General features: G+C 42.0%; 1 protein-coding gene across 3 annotated transcripts in view; it reads right to left on the bottom strand.

The window, feature by feature from the left end:
- The window catches only part of ESRRB (estrogen related receptor beta), a 139,766-nt gene extending 126,060 nt beyond the window's left edge, over positions 1 to 13,706 (bottom strand). For 2 of the 3 annotated variants that reach the window (XM_009280726.2, XM_009280728.2), the window contains exon 1: positions 13,546 to 13,706. Coding sequence is in view for 1 of the 3 variants with exons in the window: in XM_009280728.2 (XP_009279003.1) it covers positions 13,546 to 13,547 (2 nt within the window). In the remaining 2 variants the exon portion in view is untranslated. Of the gene's footprint in view, positions 1 to 7,314; positions 7,345 to 13,545 lie in introns of all 3 variants that reach the window. The other variant, XM_009280727.2, reaches the window with a different exon arrangement.
- Positions 13,707 to 15,895: the final 2,189 nt, after the last annotated feature.

Here is a 15,895-nt window from a genome sequence, read left to right as displayed (position 1 = left end):
GCATGGGAAGCTGAAAAGTCCTTGACTAGTGTAAGCACTACTGAGCAACAACTAAAACATCCATGTGTTATCAACATTGTTCTCATCCTAAATCCAAAACACAGCACTGTACCAGCTACTAGGAAGAAAATTAACTCTATCCCAGCCAAAACCAGGACACCTTGCTATGAAAAACTACCCATTTTTGCCAGAGGACACATGCTTCATCTACCAGAATGTATAAAGCATATATAAAGAATGTATAAAGGCTAACGGCAAGGGCTGTGCAGTGTGTGAATCATAAACAAGAGGAAAAGCAGTCAGTTAAATCTGTCCATGTCTTGAATTCAGTAATCTTTGGGGTGGGTGGAGGTGAGGAAAATGAGACTTATTTTTTTAAAGATCTCCTTTATTGTTTTGAAATTTTATTCAAGCTTCATGAGAACAAATACTATAAATCCAGTACATCATGGTTACAAAATGAGTGAACAGAGCTGTTTGTCAGTCAATCCCAATATGTTTGCCTCACTATCCAGGCTTGCCTTCACTACTACAGTAGGCATTTTCAATATGGGTGCACTGGAAGCCTGAAGTCAAGCTGTGAACTCTGCCGTAACACGTGCTCATAAATGGGAGAGTAATATCCTTGTTCTTCCAGTTTCTCACATACTCTGGCTAACCAAACACTGTTCTAGTTTTAACAGATAAAATAAATCCATCATTTAATTTCAAGTGAACATAGCCATGTTCCATCAGAAGAGACTCTGTCATAGTATTGGGGAAAATATCTTTCTATTCTTCATTACATGTCAATTTACTACTTTATTGCCTATTGAAGGCTTCTTAAAGGCATGCACTACTGTTCTCCAAGGCCCTCTCTGATTTGCGTCATAGCAGGCTGTTGTTAAAAACTGATCACCTGTCCTTTCTGCAACATCTCTCAAACCTCAGCCTCAGCTTCTAAAACAAAACTTTCCTACTACAACTTACTGCCCCTTGGCTCTCAGTAAGGAAAATCTATATTGCCTTTTCTCTAAAGGGATCACACCAACCTTTTCATCCTTCCAGATTCTATCTTTCCATAAGGGTGACCCAGGACTAATGATGTTCACCCCATCACTCATCTGGAAAGGCAACTTACAAAAAGAAAAAGAAACTATACATCCAATGAGTATTTTCTAGAGTTTTCTTCACTCTGAAATTAAGCTCTTAAATGTTCTAGCTGAATTCAGTGAGGTGTCTTTTTTAAAAATCACTTTCTGAAAGAACTGATTGCAGGGGCAAAACTCCTTGACAACATTGTTAATTTTTAGGAAGCCCCAGTCATACTTACTCATCTGAAAAGCTACACTAGCACCGCCTGGGGAGAGAGGAGACAGCAGCCATCAGAGTAATTTGTGTTCTCAGTTTCAAGTACCTGACTGAAGAAGCAGTCCCTGAATCCTGGCAGATGCAGACTCCCGTTGCAGAGCTCCAGCGATGCACCCATGAGGGCTGCAGCAAGGCTGGCCCAGATCACAGGTGCAGGACCTGCCAGGCGGTAGCCTCTCAAAAAAGGCCTTCTCCAGGCTTGAGAGAGAATGTCCTCCTACCCACAAAGAACCGCTACCTGTGACTGGCCTTGCACCCTGGCCTAGAAGACAGGTTTAAGACAAAGAAAGGAATCACTAAACTCAAAGTGTAAAACCTTCTCAATAGAACCACAATAAAGATTACAGAGCAGTTCAAGAGACTGATGCAAGGTTGTAGCGGGGGAGGGGGGGAAACATAGAGCCTACTGGAAGCAAGGAGGATTTAGAGACAGGACTCACATCCAAAAAGTATTGAAGAGTGGAAACAGTGAGGAAGGAGTTGGGCAACATGAGAGAGAACTAGGGAGAAAAAAGAAAAGAAGAAATAATTTAAACTGAATAACCAGGAAAATTTCTTTCGTAGCAGAAGGAACTGAGCTGTGGAACTGTCACCTCAGAAGTGAACAGGGGTGGAAGAAAGCTGTGCAAGCAAAGCAAATCAAACAGAAGAAAAAGAATTGAATAACACAGGAAGCTTTTCTCACCTCTGACTGCTGTGATTCCACAACCCGGAATAGCTGGTAAACTTAGGAGAGTTGTAGCTACTGTCACAAAATATCCATAGAAAATGAAGGACCAACACCTCCCCACAAATACTGATAGAAACAGTTTTCCATGCTCAGAAAAGATTATAGGCTTTCCCTTTAAGGGACATTTAAGCATGGGAGTATTTTTTCTTCCCTAATGATAGGAGAAGGAAGTGAAGGAGGTCAGAGTCCTGTAGACCTCTCTGCACTCCCTGTGGTCTAGTTCAGGAGACTTAAAAGGATTCAGATTAACTGGGCTGGCTTTGTTGATTACACACAGAGAGGAAAATGACCCCATGTGGTAAGTGTTTCCAGGACAGCTGCTCCATTGGTGAAACACGGCTGCATTCCAGAAATAAACTCCTACAGTCAAATTAGCAGCTCGAGTCCTCTCTCCGCAGAAACGTGCCTTTACCAAAGTTGCAGCAGTTCCCAGATGAATGGGAAACCAGCAGCATAAATTCCTGCTTGGCTCCGCTTTTAAATAGAAAATGGTACAAAAAGATGTTTGTACAATATCAAATCAGTCTTCATAGTCACATAATTGCCCCACATTAATGATGAGCTCAAAATAAAAAAGGAAAATTGGGAATATTTCTGGCTGGGATGGAGAGCTAAAACTAGCATGGTTCCCCAACACTCCAGGCCTGTCACGAGTTTTTCAGGTCTGATTGCTTATCAGGACTTCAGCGTAAGAGATTTCAGTTTTGATTCCCATGTGGGTCAGTACCTACCAATGCAAAGTACTGAAGAAACATGCAAAAGATTACAATCTACGTTTGAAGCAAGATAGGAGGCACTGTTGCCCCTTGCCTGGCCTCTTCTAGCTCCCCAAAGGTAATGCAGAGCTGTCCTCTCACTACAGAGGTGAATTCTGGGCCATGAAAGTAAATTTGCTCAGAAGCCCCAAGGCACTCATGTTTTACTGAAGACATACATAGCAAAACTACACGAGACAGCTTCCAAGTTTACACAGGTTTACAACTACAAGTTTACAGACGGCTGCATTGGGAAAGGCCCATGAAATCTGGGGGGAAAAAAAGCCAAAACACCAAGTTACAGTTTTCAACAGATAACGGCACTTTTCAGTACTCTGGGCTCACAGGGTAGGTGTCATACAAGAAGCGGGCTGCTCCATATAACCAGAGTGCACAAATGTTTGTGGTCCTTCCTCTTTCTCACACTGGACTCTCATCTTAAAGCAAAATATCTTGTTCTTGTCCAAATGCCTCCTCTGTCAGGTAAAACCTGGGAAGGTGTTCCCAGATGCTCCACTGCAGAAGGAAGGTACTGCAGGCACATCACTCCCCCTCGCTCACAGATGGGAAAGATGAAGCAAGAAGCCATTGTCAGTTACAAGGAACAAGTGTCAGCATGGCAAAGGCCCTGCTGGGTGTTATAACGTAGTGCCCATTTACTTCAAGAAACCTTCACCAACTGGTGATACAGCAATGCAATGCTCCTCTGACTCAACACACCACCAAATCAAAACCCATCAGGTGACTAAACCTTCTGCAGACCTATGCATTGCAGGGCAGAGGATGTTATACATTGAAACAAACTCACAGCTGCTGCATAATTTGGTCTTAAACATAAATACCTGAAAGCATCCTCTAACCCATTGCCTCTTTCCCTTTGGGACTACTTCTGCCCTGCAAATTCCACCACAAGAGCCACCCAGTCAGTGGGAAGGAACACAGTACCAATCAGAAAGGATAAATTTGGGAAGCATCAATTCTGCTTAGCTCAGCCTCGCTCCCTGGCTGCATTCTTGTCTTCACTGCTACTGTCACAGTGGCATAGCTTATCTATCTCCTAGGGACTTTCACAGCCTTAGAAACACTGCCTATAACAGTAGAAAAACATTCAGGGTAAGCAAGATCAGGTACTCCAAAATACAGATGCTGCATGTCTGTAACAGAGTATCGTGTAAACAAGTAACTCAACTATCTGCAAAGAGTGACAACACCGGTTCCAGTTCCAAGAGAAGCTGTGAGGACAGCTATGCCAGGTCAAGTTAAGAAGTCACCTAGTCCCATATTCTATCTCTGATATCAACCACTAACACGTGCTCAGGGAAAGACTACAAGAAAGGAGAATTTTTTCCCTGCTCTTCACGTTGCTGCACCTTTGCAGACCTCACAGTCAGTATCTTGGCAGCCTGTGCCTTAGGCTGTTCCCTCTAGACCATAATGTCTACTTGCCACTGATGAGTCCACACATTCCATAAATTCCTTGATATCTTTTTGAATCCATCCATAACTTTGCCACTGAATGATGCAGGGGCCAATAAATCCCACAGTTTAATTGTTATGTGAAAAAATACTTCCTTTGATTTATTTAAAGAGAAAAGGACTACAGCATTGAAAAAAAGGGGAAAACACACATGGAAGTATAAAGATACTGAGAACATGTAGCAGAGCTCTCTTCTTAGCTAAGAAAGTGGAGGTGCTAATTTTGCAAAGCAAAGACTTAGGCAGGTTTTACACAGGAAAATAAAGGCCTATGCTATTTTTTTGTTATCTTTTAGTTAAGTGCACAGCAAGCAAAGCCACCTGTACTCCAAACAAACCACACTTGCAGCAATACATTACCACAAATTCCTACCTTGGTTACCCTCATCTTTCTTCTAGCCACAGACTTCATGACTGACTCTACCCCCTGGTAGTCTCTTGTCTTGAATCAGATTGGAAGCTCGCTCAGACAGAAGCTGTCTCATGGCTAAATGCAGCCGCCCTAGCAGTAGGGAATGTGTCATGATACAAACAACGAGGGCAAAACGGAAGCAACAGCCAAAGCTCCCAGTACAACTCATAACCATAGTCTGAGAGCTAGTTAAAAAGAAGTGGAACAGTCACAGCATGAGATTTATTAAGTAGTAGATAATAATTTTACATTACATAATACAGTGTTGCATACTATATTAAATCCAGTATTGTGAGCCTCAAATGTTCAACTACTGATCAAATCCCAAAATAATTATATTCTATATGATACATTGGTGGTTATTCTTATCACCCCCTTAAAAAAAAAAAAGATAGTTGGCATTGCTTTTTAGTCGTTCCCTGAAACTTTGTGGTCTAGACACTTTTTTACTTTTAAAATAAAACTGCAATTTTTCTCATAATTTGCTTTCACATGGTGGAGATGTAAAGTCAAACATCAAGTACAGCAATAAAGTTGTTGGTAACATCAAAGAGGATGAAGTACAGAAATAACATATAGGGTAACTAAATAGCTCTGTAAGTTATTTGCGTATCTCTGTATATAAGCTGGCCTGACTTAATAAAGAAGCATTTCACAATAGCTTTTTGGCCCTCCTGGCTTTGTGCAAGATTTTGCAATACCCTCTAAACGGTCCCAAGCTTTCCTGGCCCTCTGACCTGGCTGTGGGAAGCTGCAGAGACTGCCTGAGATTCCTCAAAACCCAACAGATCCAGAAAGAGAAAGGGTACAAAGCATGTACAAGTAAAAAGCAGAGAGAAAAGGAGATAGGGAGCATGATGAGCAAGCTGCTCTTTTACTTCTACAGGTGAGAGTCCAAATCTTTTAGTTATCAGCAATGGTCCAGCTAAGGGCCAAGCCCAGTTTGTCAGCTGATTGCAGCTGGTGCCTCAGGGGTAACAGTGTGAGGGCTTCCCCAGCCCACTGTGCTACAAGGACAACTGAGAGCCCAGAAACAGGCAGGAACATATTGCGCCCCGCCCCTCAGAGGCCCATGGTTGCAGAAGCACCCAACAGATCCTTAGGGCTGACATTCTGCATGCTGTGGTCTTTGGACATGTTTCATGCATCTGTAAGGGTGGTGTAGCTGAGCAGACAAAAAGCGCTGCTCCTCCAGCAGCTCCTGTAGCAGGTGGGTGTTTCTCCCTCTGCCACCCTGAGGCCAGAAAGAAATGCCTGACTTCTCAGGGCAGGTTTGGAGCTTCAGTGCAAAGCAGGTCAGATGTTTCATCATCCACTCCCCATCACACAGGTGGCTAGAAGTTAGCATAGGGCTCACAAGACCAAAAGTGCTCAACCACCCTGTTTCAACTTACAAGCAAGACCAACTGGAGGATGACTGCCAATTGGCCAGAAAGGGGAAAGGAGGGAAAAGGATGGGAGAGATGGTTACCCTGTGACACGATAGCCTGAGACTTCACAGAATGCTACAGACCAAGACACTGCCAGGAATATACAGACTCAGTATAGGAACTCAAACTACCATTTGCAGCCAATCTCCATTAAGCACTATAAAATAAAAACACTTGCTGAGCTACCTCTCTGCACGTGCACCTCTCCCTGGGAGCAGACAGACAAGTGGTAAACTCAACACATGTCTAGCACAGGGTTTTTCTGGAATGGGCTAGCAACAGAGCAGCTCTTCCTTCGCACTATCCTAGATAAACAGAGGATGTTGCTGGTACAAAGTGCCTCAAAGTGGCAGGAACAGCATTATCACTTCAGTGCTGTTTCCTGAAGGATCAATAAGCCAAGACGATCAATTCTTCTGGCTAGTCCTTATTCCCCAGGAGAAGCTGTGGCTCTTATTCCCCAGGAAAAGCTGTGGCTCTCATCCCCCATTATTTAACCCTTCACACACACAGCAGCAGCCCCATTAATTCTGTCCTCCTTAAACACGCATTCCATGAGCCTATGTGCCAGAAGAGACTACAGAGCTGGAAGTAATGTAGCCAGGTGAACATGGTATTGCAGAGAGGTATGGCCCATTACTTCAGCACAGCAATAACATGTCTATATACTGCCCTTAGAGCACATGGAGGCATCCTTGCATCCGATTTCTTTGTACGGGATAAAGGGTCCCAAAGAAACCATAGCTCTCTATATCCCCCACTACTTCTGTGCAGGGAGTATAACGCGCTCCCAGAGCACCAGCGGACACCCACAGAAGGGGGCTGCATAGGCAGTAGGTGGCATGGACAGTCATTACAGAGAGTCACAAGAGTAGAGCCTATTTAGAGACACACAAAACTGAAGTTTAATCCTATATAGCAAAAAGAGGGTAGGAGGGATGGGGCAAAAGCTCAGGAAGAATGGAAGAATCATGTGATTATCTGCAATGTAAAAAAGGGAATAGGGGCTACCGGAGGCAAAACACAGGACTGTACTCAGAGCCTGCAGTAACACAAAGCGTTTTGCCGTGATCATGCAATTCTCCATAGATCATGGAGAACAGGCAAGCAGGAACCCCATTTAAGATGGGCAAAACACATCACATCAGTGAAGGGACTCACCTTAGACTGAACAGGGAGTCTGTGTCAGAGCTAAAATTAAAGAACAACAGTGAAACAAACAGCTTGGTATAAAGATTGGCCATGAATACATTTAAGCTGTACACAGAAGTTTCCACCCAAAAAGCAGTGGGGCTTGGGGTAGGCTCCTAGAATGGCTTTTGGGCGAAGCATTAGAGAGGATGCTGATGCAAGGAATCCCTTCCTAGCCTATGTTTCACTCACAAAATCCTTGCTGCCCTCCCCCATGCAAAGACAGCATTAGCCAATGGCTATAACTTGAGTGCTGCCATACTCGTAGTGCTACAGACTGTGGGTCCAAAAAGTATGACCGAGAAAATCATATTCACATGAGCTCTTCACCAATCTACATGAGTTCACATCACCAACAGAGAAAGGTTGAAATCCCCTGTACTAGGCCATGGGGACACAATGCAACAGGGAAGAACTTATTTAAAGGGAAGCAGTAGAAAGAGCTGCCAATGAGAGTAACTGCAATTTTAAAAAGCCCAGGAGACCTGTGGGAAAAGAAAGGCCTGAGGATGGAGAACAAAGCAAACAAAAAGAAAGCTGTCTGGAAGCCCTGGTGGCAGACGTACCCTCTCTTCTCACCCAGAAAGTCACCCTCTAGGTCCTGTGACCTTTAGAGGGATGCCAATGAAATGTCTATGTTTTAGTATACGGCTACCGGTCATTTGCTCAGGCCTACTACAAAGAAGTGATCACAGGAGGCTGGGGAAACAAGAACTTCTGGAGTACATTTCCTGCTGATCCAGCAAACACAATTACGAAGAGAGAGAGAATCCATTCTGAGAGCAGCATGAAACTCTTGTGAGCAGGATCATTCACATCTCACATGGTTGAGGGAAAGGAAAGGGCAGCGACTTCTTAATGAATAAAAATAGCCACTTATGCTTCCCTCTCATACATGCTGGGCATATGCTTTCCAGTATCCAAATAACAAGATCTAGTTGCAAGTTTTATCCCATTACAAAAGGTAATTTCCCCTAAAGACACAGCCCTTTTTCTAGAGACTTTCAAGAGCCCTGAGAGTTTAAAACTGTCATTACTTTCAAGCCATCATGTCAACTAAACTGTGTGCTTTAAAAGTTTAAAAAGTCGCAGTATTTCCTTCCCTGAAATTCCTACACTATTATAAAATCATTCTTTAAGTACTTGTGGCATGCATGGAGGACAAGAACACAGTAGCTTTCTACGTGGCTTGTGGAAAAGTTGAAAATCAGTTTTTAGTTCCCCAGTTCTTCATAAACTGTATATATGCCAGGCAAAGCTGCACTGAAATGCAGCCACCTTCAGGGTAAACAGCAGCAGGTCATTCATAGGATTCAGCATAGCACTGGAAAGGACAAAAAGAGGAGAAGGAAGAGTATTTTGCCTGAAAGGTCAGCAGGGGAGGTCTAAGTATAAACTGCTAGGCCATGGCCACAGCAGAATAGTGCAGGAGAGGAAAAGGCTGAGGTGAACAGAAAGAAAACTGGGATGGGAAGGAGAGGAAGGCAGGAAAAAATGTTACACAGTGTTCAGCTCAGCCACAGAAAACTCCTGTCTCAAACTGATCTGCTGTGGGTGCCAGTTATTAGAGGGAAAGAACACAATTATTATGTATTTCAAATGCATTTAATAAAGTACACTCTAGCTGACGGTGCTCTCCTCAGCAGGTCCAGGCACAGAGCACAAAGAGAAAGGGGCCTCACGCATTCACATCAGGTCACAGTTTTAAATAATTTTTAAACTAGGGCAAGGTGCCAATTCTTACCTCAAGGTGCTGCACCCAGACAGACATGTCAGCAAACACACCAAGTTTGGTGTATACAGGATGACCATCAATACACATGCTCCAGAACCAAACAGTAACTTACTTTTTTAGCCAAAGTTTACCACTTTTGAGCTTCATCTCAACAAGAGTCACCAAGACCAAATTCAGACCTAGTGTGTAGGACAATGCCATTGAATATCATACTAGGAGTAAGCTAGCCTTCTATCTGCTTGTCTTACCAAAATCAGAAAGCCTTGTTGGTGGCTTGTACCAAACGTATTTAAAAAAAAAAACAAAAAACAAAAAAGCAAAGTGGGGTAACTCTTGTTGCCAGAACAAAAAACTCTTGTTTTCAAGCTATGCACCCGTGTCACTGATTTGCAGTTTTTGCCATGGGCGAACCAGCCATTTGGGATTTATTAAGACTGTTCTCTGTAGATCTTGGAGTACTTTTGATGGCAGCCATGTATCATTTTACATGCAGGGAAACTGAGGAACATGGAGATATGACTTGGCCATGTGTCAGAAGACAGCAGGTTTCTATCGCCGTTCCTTTTCAGGACCTCTTTACAGAAGAGAGGCAGGATCATGGCACAGTCTGGATTTTGTGCAGTTCACCTGCTGCACACAGATATTCTAAGTCCAAGCTAGGGGCAAAAAAGCCTACTGCCGGCTAGTTCACAACACACCAGGCCTTAGCAACACAGAGGTCCTCTGCTTGCTGCAGGCAGGCAGGCCTGCTCTTTTTCAGCAACAGCAGGGTCTACCCAAGCATGTATGATGAACTCATCACAAAAGCAATCAGGCATTAATTTGGTCAATCATTCCTGTGACAGCGAATACAGTTCTCCAACTAGACTATCTGACACAAGAGTCCAGCTAAACAGAAGGACAGAAAAAATGCCTCAAAAGATACCAGTCTACAGAACAGAAGCAGAACAATTTAGATATCGACCTATCCATACTTCTTTCTCTCTTTTTTTAAGAAAAGGTTACCCAAGAGTTAAGTAGAACCAAAAATAAAATGCATTGAAAAAATAAATCGGGTCTTCCAGGCACTAATAACAGAAAGGCAGCCCACCCTCCAATCCTTCTCATTTAGAAGAGTATTTATTTGGAGTTTCTATTAGGCTGCGCATGCACTGCATGTATCCTGCTTCACTAAAGAAGAGCCTTTTTGAAGCATCACTTGACTTTGTTTTAAATATCTCGCTACAGTTTCCATTTTAGCTCTGTGAGATGATTATTTTCTCTCACCAAACTGAAGTTATACAGCAGTTGAAAATGCTGATGGCTTAACTGGTTTCCTTCCCCCCCGCCCCCCCCCATAGCAGCCCTGAGGGGTTTTAACTCTTTCTGCAGCACTGAAATCCTGCTTTTGGAGTTCAATGTTTAACTCGCGCTGGGAGACTCATAAATATTCGGAGTCACTCTCTCCCTCTCTGTTTGATTAGGAAATGAGCCTTTAACTCAATGTAATCCCCAAGCCATTAACAAAAAAGCCCTCAACAGCTCCACTATTAGAATTTCACTCCTAACCCACAGAGGATTGAATTAGATTAACATAACTACCCGCAATCTGAGTTTATTTTCTGTGCCAGATAGAAATGTGTCTTCAGGAAAGGAAAAGAAGAGAGCGGGAGAGCAAGCATAGCATAATGAAATGTAAAAATAGAGAGATGAGAAATAGATGGACAGATGTACAGGTGAAGCGATAACAGAGGTAAGAGAGAGCAAGAGAGAGAGATAGCTACACAATCTTTAATAACTGGCTACTGGCTTTGGGGGGTTTATTCAGAAGGCCCCTAAAAACACAGAATTGTTTCAAGGAGAGTATTTTTTTCCTGCTGGTGTTTACTCCGTATTCTCAGGGATTTACAGCAAGACACCTGAGCATGCTGTACTCCAGACACCTGTGCAGCAGATTTGGCACAGGTTTTATTTATAATTCCCAAGAGATGTCATACTCAGCAATGAAAGGAGGGGCGTGAAGAAGAGAATCTGCATGTCAATCATTACTTTGCAGTCAAAGAAACAAATAAACTAGGATGAAACAAAAGATGTTTGTTGTTTGTTTTTTTAAGGAATGAAAAAAAAATCATATAACAGCCCTGTGACAAACTACACTGTGTAGAATAAGTCAGTCTGGAGGTTGATAGGTGCTTAGTCCACAAAACATGAAACATTAGTGAAGCAGAAACTAAACAACAAAGACTTCCTTCCACATAATGCATCAAAGTCTTCCCTCTAACCACAGATAACTCCCTCTCTCCAAATAAAAGTGGTCCTATAAACCATTCCTTGGTATGCTACAGGACAGTAGACACTTGGTTATTTTTTCCAAATGCCGTAATAAAAAGATACGGCAGGTTTAACAGGGGAAAAGACCCACGTGCAGTTGAAAGAGAAGGATAAAGTCCAGCAATTATGTGGACACAACTATTGAATAGTTCACACAAATTCTTGAGACTAAATCTTTTCTAGTTTTTTCTTTGGGAATGCTTGAGTTTCTGCAAAAATGTATAGTAAATGAGTTTTTGCAGGAATTCCCGAGCATAGTCATGCCGATATTTCTGTTTGTGTAGGGAAGAAAAAGATTCAATTTTTATTTTTCAAGCAATAAGATGTCTCCTGGCTTTCAATTTTTAGGGGGACCTCAGAGCAGCTATATGATAGATTCTTTGTTAGTTACAGAGTCAGCAATTTTATTTCTTTAATGCCTTTCAGAAAAACCTGCTCTCCTTTTATTACACAATAACGTTGCATTGTCACAGAGAGGCAATGAATGTAATATCATGCCAAAACAAACAGAAAAGGGACTTAAATAATTTAAATACATTCATTTTTAAGTAAAGCAAAAAGCCTTAATAATCAAAATGAAGCTTCCTATGATGAGAATGGTCAGGCTGACAGTTTTGTTTTATTCGGGGGGAGGGGAGCTTCATAGCAAGTGGTGTATTGTAATGATCATTTTGGGCATTATTTGTGTATGTAAATTCACCGCGTTTATCTATATTGTCCTAACAGCCTTCCTTATATCTAGAATTCTAGCTGAAAGATGGAATATTTATACCAATGGTTAAAAACTTAGAAAGAATTAATTTGTAGTCAGTATTTTTTGTTCCTAGAACTTAAGTTAAAAACTTCGAGTATTATAAAATGTACATCAAAGAAATGCAGGATAAAGAACTAAAGAACTATTTGTCACCTTTCTACAGTCAGTCCAAGCAATTCAGCTATCATGTATTTCTTAGAACTTGATATTTTAACTGAGACAGTTCTCATTTTATTATTCTATTTTTATTAGACACTTGTTCCTCCAAATTATTTTAAGTTTAGCTTCATTTTATTTGTTGTTACTTTAAAAAATGGTAAATTGTGGGGGAAAAAAGTTTTTAGAACATATATTTCATGAGAAATCTATACTAAAAAACTTAACATACCGAAATTAAAAATTGTAATATTGGCATTTTGGGGAGTAGACATTATAAATACAAGAAATCAAGGAAATGTTTCTATACTTAAAAATAAATACAAAAACTAACTTTCGTAAAAGATATAACCCAAACCTCTGAGGCAAAAATATGAAACAAGAAAAAACTGTGTTTTGAAAAAAATGTTATGCTAAAAGCTATTAATAAGAAACAATTTCTAACTAATTATTGTCTTCCCTCTCTTCATATTCCTGTTACAAAAATACTCCAAAAATATATTATTGTTCAAACATTTTTCATTTTGGCTGCTTTAAAGCAAACAGCTCCTTGGCAATGAGAGAGGAAGTTCCTTCCTTGATTGCCACTGCGCCGACTTTGCAAAGACTTGCACCCCTCTTTTGTCATTGAAGTGACTTCAGTTGCTTTGGGACTTTTAAAATTAAAGAAACATCAACTGCTCAATGATAAATGCATTCAGTAAAAGCAAAATTTCATTTCATCTCCCTGCTAAGAGAAGGTTTGATATGAAGCTGGGGGGGTGGGTTTTTTAATAGAGGAAGGGGTGTCGCTTGGTTCTTTTAAGACAGGACTGCTGAAGTTTCCAGGTTTGCCTTTACCAGCATGGGATAAATAGCACCTGTCCTTGGTAAGCCCTTAAGCAGTTACGCTGTACATTGACCTTTTTGGAATGCCAGCAAACCTGACCGTTTCTGTTCCCAAAACAAAACTGTTCCACTCAAACTTTCATTTGCTTATTTCCAGAGGAAAAAGCCACTCTCAAATAGTGAAACCGCCCGATTTCTACAAAGTTCTGAACCAACTCCTCTCCTTGTGGGTCACACTGACCTTCCTTTGACAGTGTGAAAATAGAAAAAAACCATTATTACCTTTAACCATATTGAGAAGCTGCCATAATTTTTAGCCCAGATAAAAGGTTTGGTGCAGAGCAACATTTGGATCAAAAAAACCCAAAACAAAAACCAACCCCATAAATGCAATAAAAGGTAGAAGTTCACTACTTACATGCTGTGGGCTGAGAGATGAAGCTCGAGGCTGGAGTAGAATTTCCCTTGCCCTCAGGTGTTTCTAATTGCTGATTAAATATCTTTTGGTTCCGCCTGCACCAGCCGACAGTCCCCTCTGCGTCTCTGCCTCTCTTTGTGACTAGGACACAGTACTCCGAGTCCCAACCTATAAATAGATCCCAGCTCTGTGATTGATATAACAGGTTCTTCTTGGATTGTGATGCACAGAAATGGAATTATGATCTAAGTGTCCATGCTCACTCATGTCAAATAAAAATGAGACAATTCAATCTGAAACTGGGACTAGATGCATTTCCAAGATCCAAGCAGGTTTCTGGGGCTGCAGATGAATGGAAAAAAAATTACTGGCCAGATAAAATCAATCCGTGGTTTTGTCAAAGCCAGCAGTCACAAAGTAACAAAGAAACAAAACCAGTATTTTTCTGATACTGAATAGAGTACTGCTATCCCACACTGTGTCAGGAAAGGGGGGGAAAAAAAAAAAAAGAAAAGAAATAACCAGGTCTTAAGCAAAGCAGCAAAAGCTGGGCTTTTAACTCTGCACTGTACCCAGGGAGGAGTCCCCCACAGTCACCCGTGGGCATCAGAAAGAGAAAGTGCAAGGCAATTACTTTCCCAGCAGCATTACAGCAACTTGAGGCATGTAAAGCGAGTGAACAAAATTCAATGCACAAAGAAGGAGAGGGAAAGCACAACTGGCAGACTGCATCCAACTCTTTTGCAATTTAACAAAAATAAATTGCATTTTAAAAACAAGTTGAGGATTCTGACAGAATGAGAGAGGAGTTCAGAGTTGAGTTCTGGGGGTTGGTCCAGGCGTGCTTGTATTTCTGCTGCAGAATAAACTAGGGCTAGTGGGTAGGTTAGCAATTTAACAGCTTGGCAGTCTACTTCGGGTCTCTGCCCACAAACACTATTTGATGAGGCTGTTCCTGAAAACAAAACTGAGGGCATTGATGGTACCTCCCCTATTGACTCAGCAGAAGTTACTTAGCTCTCAAGGACCTGAACCATCATTCCTGCTCAGGTCCTTGACTGCCAGGAGAAAACTGACAAGTTATAGATATCAGCACAGCTCTTTTGCAGAGGCTGAGCTGGGAGCCCACCATCTGGGCAATGACTTGAGAGAACGCATCAGGAATGCTTCTGCCCTGGTCCCCATTAATAGACATAGGGGTAGTGGTCCTGGATTTTTCCATATCTAACCTCTACAGGTTCTCCTGTTAGAGCTACTGCCGGGCAAGGCCAAAAGCTTTTCCAGGAGGCAGCTGGTTCTCCAAGCCTTTGCCAGCTCCTAGATATTCATGATCTCCAGTAGAACCTTAATGGCTATGCAGTTTTACAGCAAATGGACTCCAAGGCAAGGCAGCTCCTGATGAATACCATGGGAAGGGTGGGGAAGAAGAGGCAGAACCATAGGCAGAGAGAGGCAAAACAGCTTTCGCTACACTGCTACCTTTGGCAGTATCTCCTACAACCATCCCTAGCACCATGCTCAGCTCTGCAGGCAAAAGTACTAGGGCAGACAGAGTACCAGATCCACCAGCCTTCTTTTCAACATATTGCTAGGCTTGCTTGAGCTGAGATGGTAAAGAAATGCTGAACTCATAAAGAGCAGGATAAAATCCTCAGGCACCAAGCCCGTGCTGAACTCCATGGTTCTTTGGCTCAGTGGCTAACAGTACCTGAACTATTTAAGCTAGTTTAGGCATGTCTACACTGCACTGCAGCTGCTGCTCTTGCTGGAGTAAAGAAAGTTAGTTCAACAGGAGCAGCTATCCTAAAGCAAGGCAAGGACCCACCATATCATAGCCAAGGTCTCAGTTCATCTGCAGATATTGATTATGTGGAAAGATAAAGTCATTTCCTCTTTTTGGGCCAAACCCTGCTGCATGCATAATTCACCTTTTGTCAATATGCTTTGTGTCTAAGCTGGTAGGATTTAGTCAACGAGTTTTTCAAAAAAATGCCCTTCTCGCAGGACAGGGGCCTGAAGAAGCACTGGGCAAAGGCTCATGACATTTAGACATTTTCCTCAGTTGAGCTACTGCCCTGTGTGAAGTCTGGCTTGTCACTTTACCACTGCTGCATATCCCCCAGCTTTAAAAAAACAGAGATAACAATACTTAACACTGCACTTTAAAGCACTTTAATATCTACAGATGAAGACCTACAAATGAAGAGGGGGGAAAAAAGAAAAGTATCTGACAGGCTAAGCTCCAGTGTGGGAAAACACACTCAATTCCTTGCTGGATTCTGGTCTTTCACCTTCACCTAGTTGAATCAGATCTCAGATAAAAATTTCCTGACCAAACAAGGAAAATTTT

Source organism: Aptenodytes forsteri, unplaced genomic scaffold (genome assembly GCF_000699145.1).
Source record: "Aptenodytes forsteri isolate BGI_AS27 unplaced genomic scaffold, ASM69914v1 Scaffold193, whole genome shotgun sequence".
NCBI lineage: Eukaryota > Metazoa > Chordata > Aves > Sphenisciformes > Spheniscidae > Aptenodytes > Aptenodytes forsteri.
Note: the sequence above shows the minus strand (reverse complement) of the source record. Positions and strands in the feature narration are given on the sequence as shown.